This window comes from Equus asinus, chromosome 1 (assembly GCF_041296235.1).
Source record: "Equus asinus isolate D_3611 breed Donkey chromosome 1, EquAss-T2T_v2, whole genome shotgun sequence".
Taxonomy (NCBI): Eukaryota; Metazoa; Chordata; class Mammalia; order Perissodactyla; family Equidae; genus Equus; species Equus asinus.
In genome coordinates, this window is record NC_091790.1 from 108,358,248 (window position 1) to 108,379,039 (window position 20,792).

Consider the following 20,792-nt stretch of genomic DNA (forward strand, 5'->3'; position numbering starts at 1 on the left):
CAAGCCTGTAGAAGGCATTACCTAAAAAGGTATTCCTCAATTCTTTGAGGCAAGTAATCTCCCAGTGAGGTCACTTTTCTTTGAATGAGTCCTTTTATAGAAATATTTTTATATGAAGATAAAAGAATGGAGCATCTTGTAGTTTATAACATGTAGCTTACTTATTTTTATAGATCAACTATACTTAAAATAATTATTGGCAATTATGGCAATTCAGTAACAATTATGTGTAATGAACATTAAGTAATCTTGGAGTGATTTTGCCGGCAACCTCAACTCTCTAGAAAACATTCAAGAGTAAGAGAATGAGAGGGGAAGTTATTGTGCAAGCAGAATACATTCCACCAAGCGCTTGAGCCAGAGTTCAAGCATTTGACGATAGGAAGCCTCTTGGACTTTCACTAGAGAGTATTTTTGCTCTTGCTTTAAATCCAATACTGAGTTTACTTTGTCTGCTTTCAAGAGTCAGGAATAAGTGCTAGAGGCAGATACACTAAGAGTCACAAGATGGAGCAAGTAATAGCAAGTAATGAAAAAGAAAAAATGGAGAAACTACCACAAGCAGGCACAATAACTCAAGAACTTAGGGATCTACCAGAGAAATAAACAGCCCTGCATAGCTCAGAGTCCTGAAGGTATTGCTGTCTGGACTTTTACATAATCAATTTTTTGATGATGACTCTCACTAACTTATGAACTACATATAATATTTTGATTGTCTATACAATAAAGGTTTACTTTAAAACAATCAGAATAATTACCCCAATCATAAAAACATTTTTACTCTCCAAAAGGGATCACCACTAGACTCCTGTTTAATCTATGAGAGTCACTTAGACCTTTTAATAAAAATCACCACTGGTGTATTAAAGATGTAATATGAGTTCCAAAAAACAAAATGAGTTTATATTACATGATTGCATCAATCAAGGCAGATGAATCTATTAGTTGCCCATATATTGAGTAATCATCCAGGATCTCTTCTGGAAAGTTCTACAATAGAAAGCTGAACCTGTGTAGAAAGAACACTCGCCCATATAAATGGAAGTAGTCAGGCTGTACTCAAAGATAGAGGAATGAGACTCTAAGAAAGCACTGAAAAGTAATTCTCACTTAGTTTACTAGTAAAATATGCTTAAAATATAGATAAGTGTATGATTCCATATCCAGCCTCATGTTCTGAATAGTTCAAATCACAATAACGAGCTTTACAGTAAAGGATAATATTTTACTATATTTCCAATTCTGCTTGGAGAATTTTAGGACTCTTTCCTTTAGATGACTTCTTCATTTTTGCCCCGCATTACCTGGGTATATGAAGCCACGAAGAAAAAATTATACCCGATATTATTATTCTGTATGAGGAAATTTATCAGTTAACTTTTGGAGCCAAATTTATCTTAATTCATCTTATCTCTTTGAATATAACAAACCTTTCGTAGCCACTCCTTGCTGTAAGTATTTCCTCCTAACAGAACTTTTGTGCATATATAGATCAGTCCTTGAAGTGTTACTTTCCTCATTATAATGGCTTAATTTTTACATACTTAAATAGATTCAAAGTAATGAACCTGATCAAGCTTAGTGGTGGCTTTCAAAAGTGTCACCATCTGAGCAGAACATTTCAATGTGGTCTTCCTCCTTATGAGGAGAAGAAATGGGGAGGTAGCATCAATTTAGTGAGCAAGCAGAAAGGCTTCCTTGTCTATTGAGACAAACCGTTCAAAGCAAATGGCAGGAAAACATAATCACTCTGAAATGGACTGTGTGATTTACACATATAATTGATGGTAGCATGAAGAGTATTACTAATTCCGAATTCTGCCAACACTGTGTCATTCTACCTTCCGCATCCTATACGCAGCATCTCTGTATTTGTGAATGAAGTTTTTATTTTTCATTCTTTCCCAATGTTTCCTCCTCCAGTTCTTTGTATTCATTACTTCCTTTTGGGGGGCAGGGAGAGAGAGACAATCCAAAGTACAGCCTTACAACAAAAGGGGTGTTAAGTTAACTACATTCCAGGGAAAGCATCTTACAACAGTCCTTCCTGGAGGAATCCACTGCTAGTCTGTCTTTGTTGAAGGATTCTTTCATGAATGATTACAACTGATAATGTCATACGCAAAATTCTCTGTTCAGGTACTGAGTGGCTCATTCAACCCTTCTGCCATCATTTCAAGACCTGCTGACTCTTTCTTTTCAGAAGAGGAAGCTTATATTTACTATCACACAGGGATGATTGAAATATCTCCACCCAACTTGGCTGGCCTGAGAGAAAATTCTTGCAAAATTCTATGACATATTGTAATCTGAGATGTCAAGAATAATGTTCAACAGGACATAAGTCACATAATGATTGTGTCTGGCTTAAAAACTATTTTTGACCTTGTTCTAGTGTTTCCTGGTTACTTTTGTCCCGGTTGACAGTGGGGTCATTTGCAGCAAGCCTCATCTTACACATAGTCCTGGAAGCCCAGAAGAACTGTTTCAGTCTCCTGTCTGCAGAGGTCCAGCAATGGCCAGGGGCACAGGGTAACCATTGTTCTGGCCTTCTGTGATCTGTGTGAATGCAGGCCTAGCAATGTTCACACAAGGAGGTGAGTACACTTGGTGAGGGATGTCTTGGTGGGTTCACAGGTCGGTGGGCTTGTATAGGGAGTGAAGAGTGCCCAGCACATAGTAGGGAGTCAATAAATACTTACTGAATAGATGAATTGAATGAATGACAATGAAGGGATAAATGAATGAATAGTTGAGGGGAAAGTGTGAAAGCAAGAAAAAGCAAGATGTGTCAGGGGCTGCAAAAGTGACAGGGCCCGTCAGAAAAAGGCAGTCAGAAAGTTTCTAGCAAACCAAGGACTTGGAAGGAAAAAAAGCAACAATGGCAAAAATAATGCTAAATCAAGAAACAGCCTGTGCTGATGTTTTTCTAATAGGCTGCGTCCTTGGGAAGTGAACAGTAAACTCTATGAGGCCTCTGCATCGTGATAATGAAAATAATAATAAAAAAACTGAGTGAGCCAGATATCGTGCTAAGTGCTTTATACAAATTGCCTCTTTTAATCCTCACAATTCTAAGAGGCAGCGACTATTATTACCCCCATTTTACAACTGAGGACACTGAGGCTTAGAGAAGTTAAATATCACATTCCCAAAACCTCACGGGTAGTAGGTGGTGGGACCAAGACTCCAACTCAAGTCTATGGAAGTCAAAGTCCATGATCTTAATCACTGTGTTACACTACCTCCCCTACCTGTTCCCACTGCTTAGCATAGTACCTGGCCTGTAATAGACATGGTAATATTTTTTGAATGGATGGAGTAATGTGGGATTATGGCACTGTTGTGAAACTGAAGAAATTCCTGACTACCTCACTAGATATGTACTAGATATTTTAGATATGTACGCATGGCCTTACATTGTTTGACAAGCTAATACATGGGTCATTAAAGGACTCAAATTCCATTCTTAATGCTTGCACGTTATTTTTGCATAGTATCATTCCCCCCAAGCTAGGGTGACATCATGTTACCATTATCACCATTTTCCAAGCATCAATAACATGTTTTATATAGAACATATATTCAGATCCAAGAACTTTTTCAAATCTAATTAGTGTGATCTACACCCTTCTCTTGCATCTCTTTTGCATGTTGAATCATCTCTGAATCTCATGTTCCTTTTCATCTATAATTGCTGAGACATTTACATTATGCATTTTGTGGACTCTCAGAGTGAGGGCTCTAGAGATACACCTCCAATCATTTTATTTTATAAATAAAAAAGAAAGGAAGCTTTGAGATGTGAAATAATAACTTTTAAATAACTACTTTTTTGAGTACATGTTACGTGCCAGCCTCTGGGTCAAATGCTTCTCATATATCCTTATTTAACTTAATTGGTGGATATTAATACCAACTGCATTTTGCAGAGAAGGAAACTGAGGCATGGTGATTTGCTCGAATGACTAGTAAATAGAATCAGGATGTGAATCCAGGTCCTCCAGCTCCAAACCTGAGCTTTCAGCCACTGTCCTACATGATGTGTCTAAGGTCACCTAGCTTGTCAGAGGCAAAGTTGAGACTGGAACTCAAGTCTGTTGCATCCCAGGCCAGCCTTCACTTTACCGTTCCACCTGGTTTCCATTAACATTTTTAAGTGTGGTGACACCTTTGAAACCATTTTCACCAACTGAGAACAGTGATTTGCAAAATCTGCCTTCTTCAGTGTTACTCCTGATTCTATGGTTCTTTCAGAGACGAATGTTTTCAGTGGCTCCCAAGGTGTGGCCTGGAGGCCCATACGCTCTGCTGACTCAGCTTAAAGAGGAAAAGAGTGCATTTGTCTCGCTGAACCATCCCCAGAGTAAGAAGCAGCACTTACATAGATAATGGAGAGGACTCCATTATAGTTTTTGGTTGAAACATTGAGGACGATCTTTAGCTGTGAGACCAACACTTGGAAGGCCGCAGCTGTTGTAAATCCGCCAACCAAAGGATCTGCCAAGTACCTCACGATGAAGCCAATCTGTAAACCTCCAAATATCAACTAGAACAAGAGGAAGGAAGGGAAAATTAACTGTTTGTCTGGGAGAAGAACCAACTCTCTTGAACTATTAACAAATTCAACTTAACACCAATCAAAACTCTGGTGGCCTGCCGACACTACAAAAATACTTGTAGGAAACAACTCTGCACTTCTTAATGCCCTTTCTCTCCCATCCACCACTCTTAAATTTGAAAACCATGTGTAATATGAACCTCGAAGTATTTCCAGATATGTAATAAGAAAAGCAAAAACCATGTAGCTTATTTCCGGGACTTTCAGGTCCCGTGGCTCCGCTCACCAGACAGTTTTTTCTCCTTTATGGGTTCTTGCACACTTCCCTTCCCTCATCCTCATTCGAATCACACATGTTCTTCTGCTTTTTTTTTTTCTGTCTCTGACTTTGATGATAAATGAGCCTTAATAAGTGGGGTCTTGCTGACTATTTTAGCATCTGACCTAAAACAATATAATTTAGAAAATAACTTTGGAGGTCCAGTAAATTGCTTTGTTTCGCTTTTAAATAATCATTAAGTCCACATGCTTTACACTTAGTTATTTCGAACAAAAATCATGCCCATCTATATTTTACGTGTAAGTCCATTACCTGTATGATTCCAACCAAAAGAGTAAGGGAGCTCGCAATCAATACTCTTGCTGCATCTCTAGCCGCAGAGTCTATCACGGTTGTATTTAATGCAGTTCCGTTACTGCTGGATACGAGAAAGTGTTCGTCGGGGGCCATGCTCAGAACAACAGATCCCACCATTAAACTGACCACTGGGAAAGGTCCTGGGGAAAAAAGTCTCTATCAATTAATAATTATTAATCATCAATGTTTAGGATCAACGTGTCTACATTGGATTAGAAAGATGTGTGAAATAATTAGCTGTGATTGAGAAAATATTGTTTGTTCACAAAAGAGGCTAAAATGCAGATGTTTCAAGGCATTCCTGACTCAGAAATGAGCAAGAGGGACGTGGAGGTAGGGAATTATAATCCAGCATTCAGGATGCTTTGTGAGTACACAGGAGGGGTGTCTAACCTATCTTTCTGTAATCTTCACGTGTATGAGCAAGGATGGGGGTATCAGAGAGGGGGAGAGTTGTCAGGAAATGTTTCCTAGCAGATGTGGCATACAAGCTGAGTCTTTACTCATTCCATCTTATTTTTATTCCATACAAGCTTATTTCCTACAGCATCCAGTGCCCTGATCTCTGTGGAGCTGAGTACCTTGATCAATATCACAGGGTCCAAATTGAGATAAAGAAACAGCAAAGGGAGTGTATAGTTTTTTTTCTCATTCCGAGACAAATTATTTTTTCTTATCAAATGCCACTCTGTAAGATTCTACATTTAAAAAGCAGTCCTTTGCTTCCAGCAACTGCTCCATTCACTACTGATATTTTTATCCATGATAATGATGATCCTATCATTCGATCATGGAAGGCTTTAACATTTGGGAGGGCTCAGTACCAAAATCCAGTAACCTGGAGTGTCTAAATGTACCAATTGCCAAAGGGGAAAAAATCACTTCGTCAAGCACTTGATACCGATCAATTCTCCCAGGTGAGGAAATTCTTTCAGTCAATAACCTCTTGCTGATCTCCTTCCACAGACAAGGCAATATGCCAGATACTGGGGAAAATACAACTAAGGACAAGGATATGGGTCGGAGATCTAGTAGAGGGTTCTGTTTGTTTCAAGAGGATCGTCCAGGTAGACATGTCTAGCCAGCAGATGGATGTAGGCGCAAAATTATCTCAAGCATAAATGTCAAAGTAATAAAATAGCATTAAACACTCATTTACTAGAACATCCTAGCAAAAGAGAATTCAAATTTTAGGAACGGCAGGAAATAAACTTATTTTGAGCTATACCAAGAAGGAAAGCCAAGCTTAGTTTCTAAATGTTTTTGGCACGATTTTGCCAGTCTTCCAATTTTAGTGACTTAAAATAAATATGCTCTTTAATGAAATAATGAATATGTATCTGATGAACATAATTTAGTAAATGCTAAGTTAATCTAGTAAAACAGTAGGTTCAAAGACTTCTTGAAGATTTTTTTTCCCCTCGTTTTTAATTTTGGAAGAGAACACTTTCTAAATATGGAGTCAAATTTATTCCATTTTTAAAAATCAAAACATGCTAAAGTTTGAAGATAACCTATAATTTTAATGATCTTTCAATCTTCTCTTCTTCATTAAAAAAAGAGTTAAGTGTAGGGGCTGGCCCAGTGGCATAGCGGTTAAGTACACACACTGTGCTTCGGCAGCCCGGGGTTCACCAGTTCAAATCCTGGGCGCGGACCTATGCACCCCTTATCGAGCCATGCTGTGGCAGCATCCCACATACAAAAAATACAGGAAGGTGGGCACAGATGTTAGCTCAGGGCCAATCTTCCTCAGCAAAAAGAGGAGGATTGGTGACGGATGTTAGCTCAGGGCTCATCTTCCTCAAAAGTTAAGTATAGAGCTAACTAAAGGCACAGTATTTTGAAAGAATCATTCTTCCATAAGAAGAGCTATTGAGTCATCAAATAGGAAAAGCAGGTCAAGCACTAAAGCCTTGTTTCCCTGGAAAATGTTAACAAAGATATGGAAGCATAATACCCATAATATAGCCAAAATACGTTAAACGTGGATAAATGCAATGTAATACATGCTTATAATTACCAACTGAGATGTGTCTTGATGTTCCAAAGATAAAGTATGTCAGGATTGGAAAAAAGGCGGAGTAGAGACCGTATCCAACAGGAACCGCAGCAAGCAGAGCGTACGCCATGCCTGGAAGTACATCCAAACGATTACATTCGCAAACAAAAGTTACGGTATATTTCCACTGCACAAAGAAAGGCCTTGTCATGGATCTCCCCAACGACCAGCTTGTCCTGAGTGTCCTCCTTATTTTGCACACAGTCTCCGGCCATCCTAGGGTGCAGAACATGATCCGAGTCCGCTGGGAAAATGACTGCATCCACACGCATCACCTGCTCAAACGAACTGCCCCAATGGATCAATGATTCAATCATCCACTGAGCCACTGAGTGGAAAAAAGAAGTCAAGTCAGTTGTTGATTAAAAACTTTGTCACTTCAGCCCAAAGGTTCAGACCAGTTTTGTACGTAGACGGTTTTGTCTGAATTCAGTGTTTCTCTGTGTTGTGAGGGACGCGGTCATTGTCACACTGCCCTTTCTCCTTTCTTGTTGGGGAACAGAAGTTAGATCCAAACAAAGAAAAGTAGTGACAATTGTACACAGCAGCAGGCAAGACAGCTCCACTGGGAGAGCAACTCCTCCACGAGGCTTTCCCACCAGCTCTGGGTCCATGAATGCCACGCTGTGTGGAAGGATCTCAACATCCCCGTGGACGTGGGAGGTGGAAGATGATAACGAGGTGTTCTCGCTGTGAAGTCAGCCCATCTTACTCCGTAGTACCTCCCCACATTTCACTGCCTCTCAGTGAGAAAAAATCAGGCCCTCTGACCCTTGGGTCCTTATTAGAGGATTACATTTATAACACTAAAGTACAGTGGTAACAACCAAATATCCTGGCCCAGAGGCACCCAAAATTATTCACTGAATGAATGTCTCCAAACCAGGAAGTGGATAACTAAATTACACTTCATGCATTGCAATTCCATGAAATGAACTTGACATGATGTACAGAAATACACGTACTAACATGGAGAGATGTAAAGGAAAAAGGAAAAAGTGAGAAAAAGCAGGATTCAAAATTGTGAAAAGGATGCATGTTTCCACTTTTGTAAAAGTAAACACACGTGTTATATGCATAAAAAATCTGGAAAGGTTTTTAATGTAATATGAAGTAATTCAGATATACAAAAGACCATAATATAATAAACACCCCTGTATGCAACATTCAGCTTAAGAAATAAATTACTGCCAGTGCAGTTGACACTCTCTGTATACTTGTCCTCAATCACATCCTCTTTCCTCCCTCCACCCTCAGAAGGAAGCTATCCTGAAGTTAGTGCTTACCATCCTCAAACATGTCTTTACACTTTTGTATAGATGCTCATGTATGTGTCTAGTAGGATAATTATGAAAACATTACTCGTTATCTCTATGGTAGGATCAGAGGGAGACTTCCAGTTTGTGGAGGAGGTATTTTTTCATGTTCCTTTTATGTGTGTTTTCTATAACGAGCATTCATTCATTGAACAACTATTGATTATGTCCCTACTGTGTGCCAGGCACTGTTCTAGGTTTGAGGGAATATGAGAGTGGATAAACAAAGTCTCTGCCCTTACAGAGCTTGCATTCTGGAAAACCTGTACTACTGATGCAATTGTTTTAGTATAAAAATTATAAGGAATTGCAATAATCAGTCATCCCAAGAACAAGGAGTAGAAACGTGACTCCACAAAGGGAAGACAAGAAAAGAAGGAGCCGTGAACGGGACTCTGTCTACCTCCTATGTAATTTTTCAAGTCCTTCTCAAACTCCCACTTCCCTAAGCTGGGCTCTGAGGTTCTTATAGACCTGGAAAACGGGGACTTGTTCAGTTTTCATATAGTGTCCTACTTAGGGACAACGGCTCCTCAAATATACCGTAATCATCTTTATTATAATGGAAACTGGTACAACAATTTTGAAATTACACAATTTGTAAAGAAATCTCAGCCATGGATTTAAACTATGGAATCTCTGTGTTGGTCCCCTTCATGTGTAGGATGGTGGCATATACTGATGAAGGTGGTGCCAACAAACATTTGGAAGCATCTAGAAGGCAAAAGTAGAAAGTGGAGAGTAGGCTCCCCAGAGCTGTGAATAAAGACAGCACAAAGAGGGCTTCATTGATTTTTTTGCTGCCTGGTGGGAATTTTTTTTTTTAATAACAAAAGTCCAAAAGATCCCATTATCCTTAGCATTTCTGGCTTCTCAGTAACCTGAGCCTGTCCTCTCTGAGTTCTTCCTTCACGCCTCAGCTGCCAGCCAGTGGTCATATGGAGGACCTTGCCATCACTAGAAACTGCAGTACCACCTCTGAAATCTCAATTTTGAGCCTCCCTCTCTTTGATTACAGCCACTTACCTTTCTGCTCACCTCCTCCAGAATTCTTACTGCAACACTCCGTTAACTGATCCACGTTCTCTCTATTCTTGGCGCCCTCCTGTCTTTACTTGCCTCCTTGTCCATAGAATTTCACCAATCCTCTGAACTCCCAGGCTTCACTCTCTCTCTCCATCCCTCCCCTTGTCTGGCAAAACCCCAATCTGGCTGAACCCAAACAGTCACCTTTCCCATGACAGCACTGAAGCAGCTAGATAAACTGGACTGGAGACATCTACATTTGGGCTGACCAGTGTCATACAAAAATTCATGGTCACTAGCCCCAGATGGGAGTCAACACTCCTTGGCGATCTAATTTCATTTCCCAGAAAGTGTGGATTTCCTCTCTCTGAGATACCTGCTCAGACATCCCCTATTTTCCTCAAACTGCCCATCCCCCTTCTCCACGCAGATGCAGTTCAGAGATGAATCTTAGACTTCATCCAAAACGTAGAACCCATTAGATGCCCCTAATTTGCTTTTTACCACAATTTCGAGCACCTCTGCATCTGCACTGTTCTGTCTGTCTTTCTTCCTCTGAAAATGGAGGAAATATCCCTCCTGTCTTTAAGGAGAAACTCTCCCGCTTCCACCCTTGAACCCATCCACACTTCCCCTTCTCATAACTTAGTTGTTTCTCCTCTACCGCTTGAACACAGGTCTCTTTCTTTCTACTGGGTCATTCCTACTAGTCACAAATATGTTCTAGTATCTCCTATATTAAAAGAAAAATAGTCTTCCTTTCACTCTACATTCATCCTTTGTCTCCCTCCAGTTACAGCCATTTCTCTACTCTGCTTCACAACAAAACTTAAAAGCATTGTCTGTGTTCCATCATCGGTCCTCTTCCCCTCAAGAGTATTTGACACTATTGGCCCTTCTATCCTTTTGTAACAAAAACCTCATCTCTTGGCTTCTGATCCCACATTCCTCCAGTTGTTCTTTTTCTCTCACTTTCTGAGCCCAACCTCCTCACATTTCTTGGGGGCCCCGTCCTCATCTCCCTGACCTTTGACTCCTCCAGCCTGCTTCTCTTCCCCATCTGCCCTTTCTCCCTGGGGAGTCTCAGACATGCCCACTCCTTCAAAGAGCACCCCTCGATGATGCTTTCTGGATTTTTATGTCTAGCCAAGACCTCTTCTCTGACCTTCAGGCTTCTAGTAACTCCAATTCTGTACTTGGCATCTCCACTTAGATGTCTCATGTGCATCTCAAACTTAGCACGTTCGAAAGGAAAACTTGATTTTCCATCCCCAACCTGCTCCTCAGCCAGTCTTTATCCATCGGTATAGATCAGTGATCCGTGCTCCAAAATACATTTCAGATCTGTGTAGCTCTTGTCATCTCCCGCTTGATCTGGTTCAAGCTGACACACCTATCCTTGGGGCCGGGACTCGGGTGAGGCCAGTGAGGTGCCCGGAGCGCAATATTTAAGGAGCCCCTTGAGAGTGAGTGCCTCACTTCCTCATCCCCATCCCAGCCCTAACTAACCTTATCTCATTCTGTCCACCTCCCCTCCCCTCACTGTACTCCACCCCCACTAGAATTCTTCCCTTTCCTCCCTTGAAAATACTGAACTCTTATTGACCTCAGGGCCCTTGCACCTTCGCCTGGTACACTTTCTTTCTGCTCATTACATGCCTGTCTCCTTCTCATCCTCCAATGTCCGATTAAATTTCACCCCTTCAGCAAGGCCTTTCTTGACCATTCTATCTAAAATAAACCCTCCAACCCCAAATTAATCCCTATTACAGCATATTTAATCCACCACAATGGAGATCACAATCTGTAATTATTTTTCTATTTATCTATTTATTTATTGAATTCCTCTGTCTGCCACTTAACATGAGCCTCACGAAGTTGGTACCTGTGCCTGTCAATAAGCCACTGAATCACCATAGCTGGACTCCTGGCTTACAGAATTGGTCTATTGGTATTATTAAGTGAATGATTGATGAATGAATGTACAAATGAACCTCCCAGAAATTCACCTTACAAAGATAACTTTATAGAGATACTGTTTCCAGAAAACATATTATTCATAAAGTAAGGAACTGCACAATAGATAAATTAAGATCCTAGGAATACACTCTGGGTTCAAATCTCGGCTCTACCACCTACCAGTTCCATGACCTTGGACCAGATTTAGTAGATTTCTCATCTATTGAAAAGGAGATAATAATAGTTGTTGTGAGAATTAATTGAGATATCTGGCTAAGCCCTTAGCTTGGCGTCGGATTTAATAAACAAAACTGAAATTTAAATTAATTCTCATAAGATACTCGTCCATGAAAACGTGGGAGACACGGAACTTGAAATACCATTTTTTCATATATAAAGATGATTCATTATCAGGAAAGCAATTCGGCCCTCTTCACTAAATGTTTATGGGGCCATCTATTTTGTGCCAGTCTCTGAGCAAGGCACTAGCTAAGCAAACATGAATTAGATGGTTCCTGTCCCCCAGCAGTCACAGGGTGTTGCCACGTCACTGCTGTCAGAGTGCACTCAGGCACCTGGATCGTTTAACTCACGAAGTGCATAAGCGAGCCCCGTCGCCTCTCTCTCCCAACCACCTTTGTGACTGAAAACATGGTCGCTCCGGCTGTTGCTCCACACCGGGGCCACAGCACATCCCTCTCTGTGGGAATCTTCCTGGCCTGCTCTGAGTAATCCTGAGAGCTCCACAGGCAAATTTTGGCTCTTGTGGTTGCTCAACAATTATTACTAACTTCTGAAATAGTCAAGCCGTCTTTCTACACACACCCCTACCCCACCCTACTTGCCATCACTTGGCAAACTCAGACTTAACCTTCGGGGAAACAGCTCTGACAACTCAACCTCCAGGAAACCATTCCCGATCGCCTGAAGCTGGGTTGAGCACCCCTGGGTGCACTTCCTTAGCAGGCAATGGTACCCCTGCTACAGTCCTTATGTTGAATTGTTATCTATTTCCTCATTGGACTGAACTCCTTGAGAGCGGGTGGTGCATCTTATTCATGTCCACATACCTAGTGCCTGGCACATACCAAGTGCTCCATAAAATTATAATAAATAAATGAGATTTCTGTTTTCATGGTCCAGGGACTTTGTAGAGTTAGGGCGAAGCCAGAAGCAAGATGATGGGGATGGAGAACAAAGGAGGCCAGTGCTGCTATTCACCAAGTATGCAACAGCTTTCCAAGATGCTCATTGAAAACTGGCATAAAGCCAGTTTAAAAAAAAAACCTATATAGGGACATTTTTCTACAAGATTAAATAAGGGGATAAAAAAAATAGGTGGGGGGGTGCAGAAAAAGCACTCAAGTGTAGCTCAGGCTAAAATTCTTCTTTCACTTTCCCTTATGAAGTCAGTTTCAAACTGCAGGTCAAGACCCCTTGTGGGATATAAAATAATTTAATGGGCTCTAGTTATCATTTTAAAAATATAAGCAGAATAGAATAGGGCAGAACAGAAAATGTTAGCGCGTATCCCTTGCAGCGAGGGTCAGTATTGTTTCACAACGCTTGAAGGATGTGTGTCCAGATCATGGTGTAACACATCTTTCTTAATGTGAATTGTGGTCCATAAAAGTTGGGAGGCCACTGCTTAGGTAATGGGGTTCTAGTGGGGCCACACAGGTAGAGAAGCAGCAGGGTTTCTCAGGAAGAGAATCCTAAGGAAGAGGAGAAAAGAGGCATATCTCTCCTCTAAGGGGCCCTGGAGGAAAGATGAAGGCCTTGAAGGGTGAGCCAGCATTTGGTGCAGACCCCAGGGAGCCAGGGGAAGTTAGGAACCGCTGCTGGACACCGGGACTGTCAGCCACTTGGAGCCAGTCCGCCAACCGCTTACCTTGCAGCGTGCCCACCAGCCCAGTACTGACTCCTGAGATGATGTCACTAAGCAGCCATTCCTTGATCCGGTATTTGGGGAGCCAGTCCAAGATGGGCAGGAGCGTCTTCAGCACCCCAAGGGTTCTCTTTCTTGAACAACTGTCAGAAGGCAAGAAAACTGGGTTTCCAATCCAGCCTCGGTCACAACCAATTGCAAATCACAAAGTTTTGAACTGAATTCTGCTGATGTTTAAAACCGTTTAGAAAAAGAAGGAGAATTGCGTGGAAAATACTAATAGTGAAGTGCTTACCATGCTGTTGCCAAGAACTCTGTCTACCCTTTTAAATGCACTGTACTAGAAAACACAGGATTAAGTGCTCCCTACCCGCTCTCACCTTCTTAATCCTCTGAGAAAATAGCCCTACACAAGAACCCATTTTCTGGTCCAGCCACAGATTGACCAATGTGGAGTCTCTAAATGGAGATTAATTTTTTATACTTCTATCCCAGGCGCCTTCTTCTACTCCTTTTCTTTTTCTTTAAAGAAAAATAAACATGTTCTGTATATTTTGGCAATACAAGCTCGGAGGCAGTTTTTACAAAGACCTTAACGTGATGATATACCTTGTTGTAACTTGCTACTTAGTATTTTTAAAATTCAACACCCTATAGATAAAAGGAAAAAAACATATTACCAGTAGGTGGAGATTATTTGACTCCTGATTCTCACAAATTATTTTTTTAATAATATTTATAGGACAATTGGAAATTTTAATGTTGACTCCATGTTTTATATTAAGGAATTAGTTTCTCCTCTAAAGTGTGATAATGGAATTGTGGTTAAATGTTTTTAAAAGAGTTCCTAGAATTATATACAGACAAAAAGGTACACTATATGAGATTTGCTTCAAAAAACATCGTGGGGGGGCGGGCAAGTGGGTGGCGATTGGTGAAACACGATTAACTCTTCAGCTGATCATCGTTGAAGCTGAGTGATGGGTAAAAACAGAGAGGGGTTCATTATACTGTTATGTCGACTTTTGTTTATATGTGAAATGTTCTATCATGAAAGGTTTTTAAAAAGAAAGAAAATCTGGCAGCAGTTGATGGCTCTCTAGTTCTCTTGGTGTGGGCTATCTAGTTACGACTGGACCGTTGGAGATGCGGTCTCCCCGGGGGTCCCACTGCCTGACTGTGAAGAGCTTGGCGCGCACAGCGCTCTCCTGCCTTCTGGCTTTCATTCCACGTCTCTGAGTGGCATCTCCCTAGATGAGCTTGGGGCTTTCAAGGACTCCTCGTCAGGTGGTGGGTTTACCCATCATCTCTTTTCAGTCGAGCCCCTTTCTTCCCCGCTCTCCTCAGCCTGACCATCACAAGAAGGCCACAGAGACGCACTATCCCCCAAGGCGCCCTCCACGGGTCCTCCAGAGAGGAAAAAGAGAGAGGGGTCCCCCGGAACACGCTCTCCCCAAAGATACGTTTGGGAGACTAGAGTCAATTCGAGCCGAGAATGATGGAGCCACCGTCCGACCAGGAAGGACAGCTTTGCGGATGTGAGAGCCGGAGTCTGTCCTCCGGTAGAGGCCCCGAGTCCCCGCCGGGTGGCGGGGCATCCACGTTTCGCCGCAGGACAGCCCGCCCGGCTCCGCGGCTCCCCGCGCCGGCCCCGCCGCGGCCGCTACCTGCAGCCCCTGGCCAGGCTCTCCCGCAGCGTCGCGCGCTCCTGCGGGCGCCGCTCGTGCTGCTGCTGAAAGGCGAGCTCGCTGTAGACCGGCCGCGACACCACGTAGCTGCAGCTGTACTCGGGGAGCGGCGGCGGCTCCGACCTGGCGCCCGGCGCTGCCATGACCTTCGAGCCGCAGGACGATGAGGAGAGAGGAGAAGAGGAGGTGAGGAGGAAGGGACAGGAAGAGAGGACTGTCTGGGCGCTGCCTCCCGGCCCCACCTGCTGCAGCCGATCCCTCCGCGCTCGGGGCACACCGCCAACCTGCAGGGGGGCACCTGGGGACCTTCGGCTCCCTGGTCTGCACCTGCTGCCCGGGGCTCCCGGACTCTGAAGGGAGGGGCCCACAGCCCTGGGGGTTCCCCGAGCTCCACTCAGTCCCCTCCGGTGGCCGCCAGGGCGCTGTCCGCGTCCTGAAATCTCCCCAAACCCGGGCTGGGACCCGGGGCGCGCGCGGGGAGGGCAGGGGACCCCGTGCGCGCCCCTCTCCCGCTGCACCCGACCCAGGGCGCAGCCCCCGGCGCGGACCGGGAGACAAGCACGGACCCCCGGGGCCGGGCGTGGGGCCCTGAGGCCACTCTCCCGGGGTCCCGAAGCTGCGCGCCCCGCAGGCAAATTCCAGCAGCGGGTCGCGGCTCTCCTGGGGACAGAACCTTGGGCAGGTGGAGCAGATCTCTTCCCCGGGCCTCACTTCCTAGCCTCCTTCTCGCTCTCAGCTGCTCAGAAAGGCTGTGCTGCCCTCTGCCCGCCCGCTCCATGGCCCCACGCTAGTCCCATCCCCAACTAGGAATGCCTCCGGGGTAGTTAAGCCGGAGAGGGGTGGGGTGGGCTGCATCTTCAGCGGCGATCTCACCTGTTTCGGCTCGTGCCCCGCCCGGAATGCCCCCGGGATGGCCGTCCCGCTGCCTTTATAGCGCTCGCAGAAGGCAGGGAGACGTTTTATTTATGGAGCAACAGAGACACCCTGGTCGAAAAGAGGGACACACAGGCCCCAGTCTTTCCCCACATATCCTACCAGGAAAGAAATCCTACCCCTCCCGCATTCTTTCCTGTTCTCGAACCAGACAGGCTGAGAAGCTTACCTGCTGTCGCTCAGGGGCCACCCGGATCCTCCCTCACCCCCTAATTACCGAGGCGGGCTGCGAGGTCCGGGGCGAGACAGCCCCTGGGGAGTTTGCTACAGAGAGCAGAGCCCGGCTGGAAGAAGAGGTCAGCGATTGCTGGGAGCGCTGACCTTGACTCGTAGGCTGTGTGAGTTAGGAAGCGCCAAGGTCTGGCACACAGCTCTCACACCAGGTGGAGAGCAGGAAAGGAGCAGAGGCCAGTTTTGTGTTTAATATGGCTTTGGATTTCTAGAAATTCTTTCTTTAGACGTACCCAGTGGGTGGTGGTTACAGAGAGTTTATAATTTATTCCTAAGTTTTAGGTACATAGTCTATGCACTTTTCTGTGTGTGTGTGTGTGTGTGTTGTATTTCACAATCAAAATCAAGCGTCCAGGTGGCCCCCTTTCTTACCTGACCGACACTCTGGTTCTTTCCATCATTCTTCTCACTCATCTGGACAGTCAAGGAGGGAATAAGCTGGCCTAGGCAGCAATCAGGGCTAGAAGGGAGTGAGGGGGAGTTGGATCTATCCTACCTCATCAGGGTTTTGGCTTCTGCTAGGATGAATCTTGCTAAAACTGACTACTAATGCAGGTTAAGACGAAAGGAGTGAGAGTTTGGTAAACGGGAAGATTCTTGCCTGATTGTCAGTGTTCTGAAGTAAAAGCAGAAGAGACTCCAAAATACAGACTTTCTGGACACCAGCCTTCGGTCTCCCACCCAGCTGGAAAATACAGACCACGACAATTCTGTAAGCTCCAGGACACAGAACTCCTCACAGGAGAACCCTAGCGTGAATTGCCTGAAGTGATGTTTGACACAGTGTAAGCACGTGCATTTTTCTGAGGATTGAGGGAGTCAACAGCTTTCAACAGATCTGCCAAAGTTTGCTTGACCCAAGTAAGGTTAAGAACCATTGAAGAAGGAATACAAAAAGAAAACTTCAGTTGTGAACTTTAGAATTCTTATCCACCTGCAGAAGTGATTTCTTTTACATATACCAGGGGTTCTGAACTAATGGCTCTTTTGCCCCCCAGGGGACATTTGGCAATGTCTAGAGACATTTTTGGTTGTCGCGCCTGGGGAGATGCTCCTGAGATCCAGTGGAGAGAGGCTGGAGATGCTACTAATCTCCTGCTGCTGAGTTTGAAGTCCCTCTAAGGTTCTGTATCTTATTCAAAATGTGCATTTATTAATAAATCACTATGTGTATTAAACATACCCATCTCTCTCACCTTATATCTATGTATCTGTATATAGATACAGTATACATGCATTTTCTATGAGTAGCACATTATTGTTGGGTGCATAACTCAACTCCCCTGAACTAGAGGCAAGTATTAGGTTTAAAGTAGATTCTGAATGTACGTACTCTGTACACCCTCATGCACACCTTCGAGATCCAGTTAAAGCACTCTCTCCTCTGTGGCCATTCCTTGATCCTCTCAGTCGGAATTAATCCAGTCCCTTTTCTGGATTCTCTGGGCACCTTATCCGATCCTCCCTTAAGATGCCTCTCGCTATCTACCTTAGTATCATAATTTTATTTACATACAAGTCTTATCTCCCTCACTAAACAAAAACCTCCAGAGGGCAAGCACTATGCCTCCCTCCAACCATCATTACCTTCTATCATGTTTTCTAAACAGATATACCCACAGCCCAAACATAGTTTTTTTAAAAAACTAAAAATTACATTACATATGGTCTACAACTTTTTTTTTCAATCAAGGCTGTGTCACAGATTTCTTTCCAGGTGAGCACATATGGTTTTTTCTTAACTTTATCAATGGCTGCCTAGGATTTCATACTGTCAACTCATATACTTGGTTCCATGATAACTCACCTAGATGACTCACAATTCTTTACTGAGTTAATTTGGAGGCAATCTCTGCTAATATGAGTATAACCCATAACTCATTCTGAATGGGATGTCTGCTCCCTGTTACTTGCTATTTTGAACACTTTTAGTCTGGTCCAGTCGGCTCTATGGACCACTTTGTATCAGAACTTGGTGATGGTTTGGTGGTGGTGGTAGCGATTCAAAGGAATAGTGAGCAGGGTAGAGGTGTCAGAAGAATAGAGGAGAAAATAGACCAGCAAATAACACCAGGAGGCAAGGGTGTACTTCTCGTGGAGAAGAGACAGAATTCTTCTTTGAACTGCGTCTTTCTATGTAAGAGGTGGGTTTAATAATCATCACATCATGATAAGCTCATGCAAGTACCGTGATGAAGAGATTGCTTTCTTCTGTTAAATGTCGTTTCTACAGAACAAATAAATGGTACCTGGACAGAATGACATGTCCCTTACAGGTTTCTATAAAAACGTAGAACTTCTTCTCTCATAGGTCTGAATTTGGCTGTCTTTTAAAAACAGAAGAGTGGGAGGTGATAACAGCTTGCTCTCCCTACCCAATTTACTCGTTATATTAAACACCTCAAATTACTCACTTAGGCTTTACCAGTCAGGCTTCACCTGTTTCACATAGAAGTGGGTGGTTCTTCTTTATCGGAATTGATTCATTTCCAGGACTTCTTTCCAAAGAGATAGATGTGTCATTTCCAAATAAATGTCAGACAATATTATTGTTACTTTCCAGCACTTATTTAGCAGTTAATGCTGATTTAAAATGCGTTTTCCTGGGGCAGGTCCAGTGGCATAGGGGTTAAGTTTACAACTCCACTTCAGCAGCCCAGGGTTCATGGGTTGGGATCCCGGGCATGGACCTACACACTGCTCATCAGGCCATGCTGTGGAGGTGTGCCACATACAAAATAGAGGAACACTGGCACAGATGTTAGCTCAGGGACAATACGCCTCAAGCAAAAAGGAAGATTGGCAATAGATGTTAGCTCAGGGACAATCTTCCTCATACACACACAAAATAAACATAAAATGAAATGCATTTTCTTATTTATCATTTAGGCATTAGGAATATAAGACACATTCCACTGTTAGATCTACAATTCACTCACTCATTCAGTCATTCATTCATTCAAGGATTTATTAAGAATTTATTAGTGCTGGCCATTGATGCAATGATGAACAAGACAAGCATGGAGTGTGGTCTCATAGCTGTGGGTGCAGCAGACATTCATCAAATGTTCACAAACCATATACTCTATGTCACTGATTCTAAAGTGGACGTTTTTCATATTTTGTCGGGACTCATCTCACAACTGATGATGTGCTATAGTTCAGTTGACAGCATTTTTTTCTTTCTTAGTGGTTCATAAAATAAGTGTGAGTTTTACAATTCACGGCATACTAGAATTGATGAAATATGGATATATACATAAAATCGTAAGTGTATCTGTGCTTTTGAGCGACTGTGCATTACAAGAATGATTTAATTGAGTCTTGTGTTAATTTAAATTGAGAGCAGTCCATCTTGCTACCTATTTCTGGTCTAGAGGGCAAATATTGCAGTGGACATTTTTACTTTCTTTTTTCCTTTATGGTTTAAAAAGTCCTCTAATCAAGTTCTCTAATCACAATTGCAAAATAATGGAAACATGCAAATAATGCCAAGAAAATTCTATTTTCAAAAGCAACCTAGATTCTGATTTTTATCATTTTCTACCTTTGAATTGTAATGTTCGTAGCTTGTTTGCTATTTTTTATGCAGAATTGAAATCACTTCTGTTTGGAGGCAGCGTTTGGAACCCACGGTTATCCACATTTCAAACAGAAACGTTGTTCACATTTCAGGTTGGCATTGTGATCAACAGAAACTCTGAAAAAATCAGTTGCCTGGAAAGTGGTCATTTTCCCCAGAAAAATCAACTCTAATTCTGAGCTTTTATTTTCACTATGATTGTTAATTTTCTCAGAACAATAGATGCTACATTTCTGTCATATTTAGACAAAAAGAGGACTTAAACTTTCTCTCAGTCTTTCTGATCTCTCCTCTGAATAACTGGTCGGGCTCCCTTTCGGTGACTGTCCAGTTTTGCGTGCAATGGTCTCTATTCGCTTCCTGTACATTACTTTTTTCCCTCTTCAGATATTGGATATGCTCCTTAATGACAGAAGTAATACCTTACATGTCTTTTATGGTATTGAAAAAGAAGACATGCCTATGGGGGACAAGAAGGAAAATATACTAAAATAGAAAATAGCCATCACTTCTTATCTCATTATCCAGAAAATCACTGTTAAGCTTTTTGCTTATTTCTTGCTTATCTTTTTTTTATTTCCCCCTATGTTTACATTTCAAGTAAATAAGATTATAATGCTTGTCTTCCTTTGTATCTCCATGATACCTTGGCAAACTCTGACCTGTAATAGGTACTGGAAAAATTCTTGTTAAATTATTGATCCTTTAAGGATGGGAGCTTGAGAAATTGTTGGGTTGGAATGAAACTAATTTAAAAAGATGAGAATCCTTATTTTTAAAAAAGAAAAAACATAAAAAAAAAGAGTTCTTTCTAAACCTATATGGCTGTCCATTCCAATTTAAAACAACTTTCAGTGTCAATAAAAATTCATTGTTATATAATATAATTCAATAAATGTCTCAGA

At 42.6% G+C, this 20,792-nt stretch overlaps 1 protein-coding gene across 3 annotated transcripts in view; it reads right to left on the minus strand.

Moving 5' to 3' along the window:
* Positions 1–16,853, minus strand: part of SLC26A4 (solute carrier family 26 member 4) — a 53,238-nt gene extending 36,385 nt beyond the window's left edge. Inside the window, exons 1-6 of one of the 3 annotated variants that reach the window (XM_070504950.1) lie at positions 16,243–16,853; positions 15,120–15,286; positions 13,456–13,595; positions 7,225–7,335; positions 5,157–5,341; positions 4,388–4,552 (exon numbers count right to left, since the gene is read on the minus strand). In XM_070504950.1, the coding sequence (XP_070361051.1) occupies positions 4,388–4,552; positions 5,157–5,341; positions 7,225–7,335; positions 13,456–13,595; positions 15,120–15,283 (765 nt within the window). In that variant the 5' untranslated portion in view covers positions 15,284–15,286; positions 16,243–16,853. The other 2 variants (XM_014831925.3, XM_070504946.1) reach the window with 2 other exon arrangements.
* Positions 16,854–20,792: the final 3,939 nt, after the last annotated feature.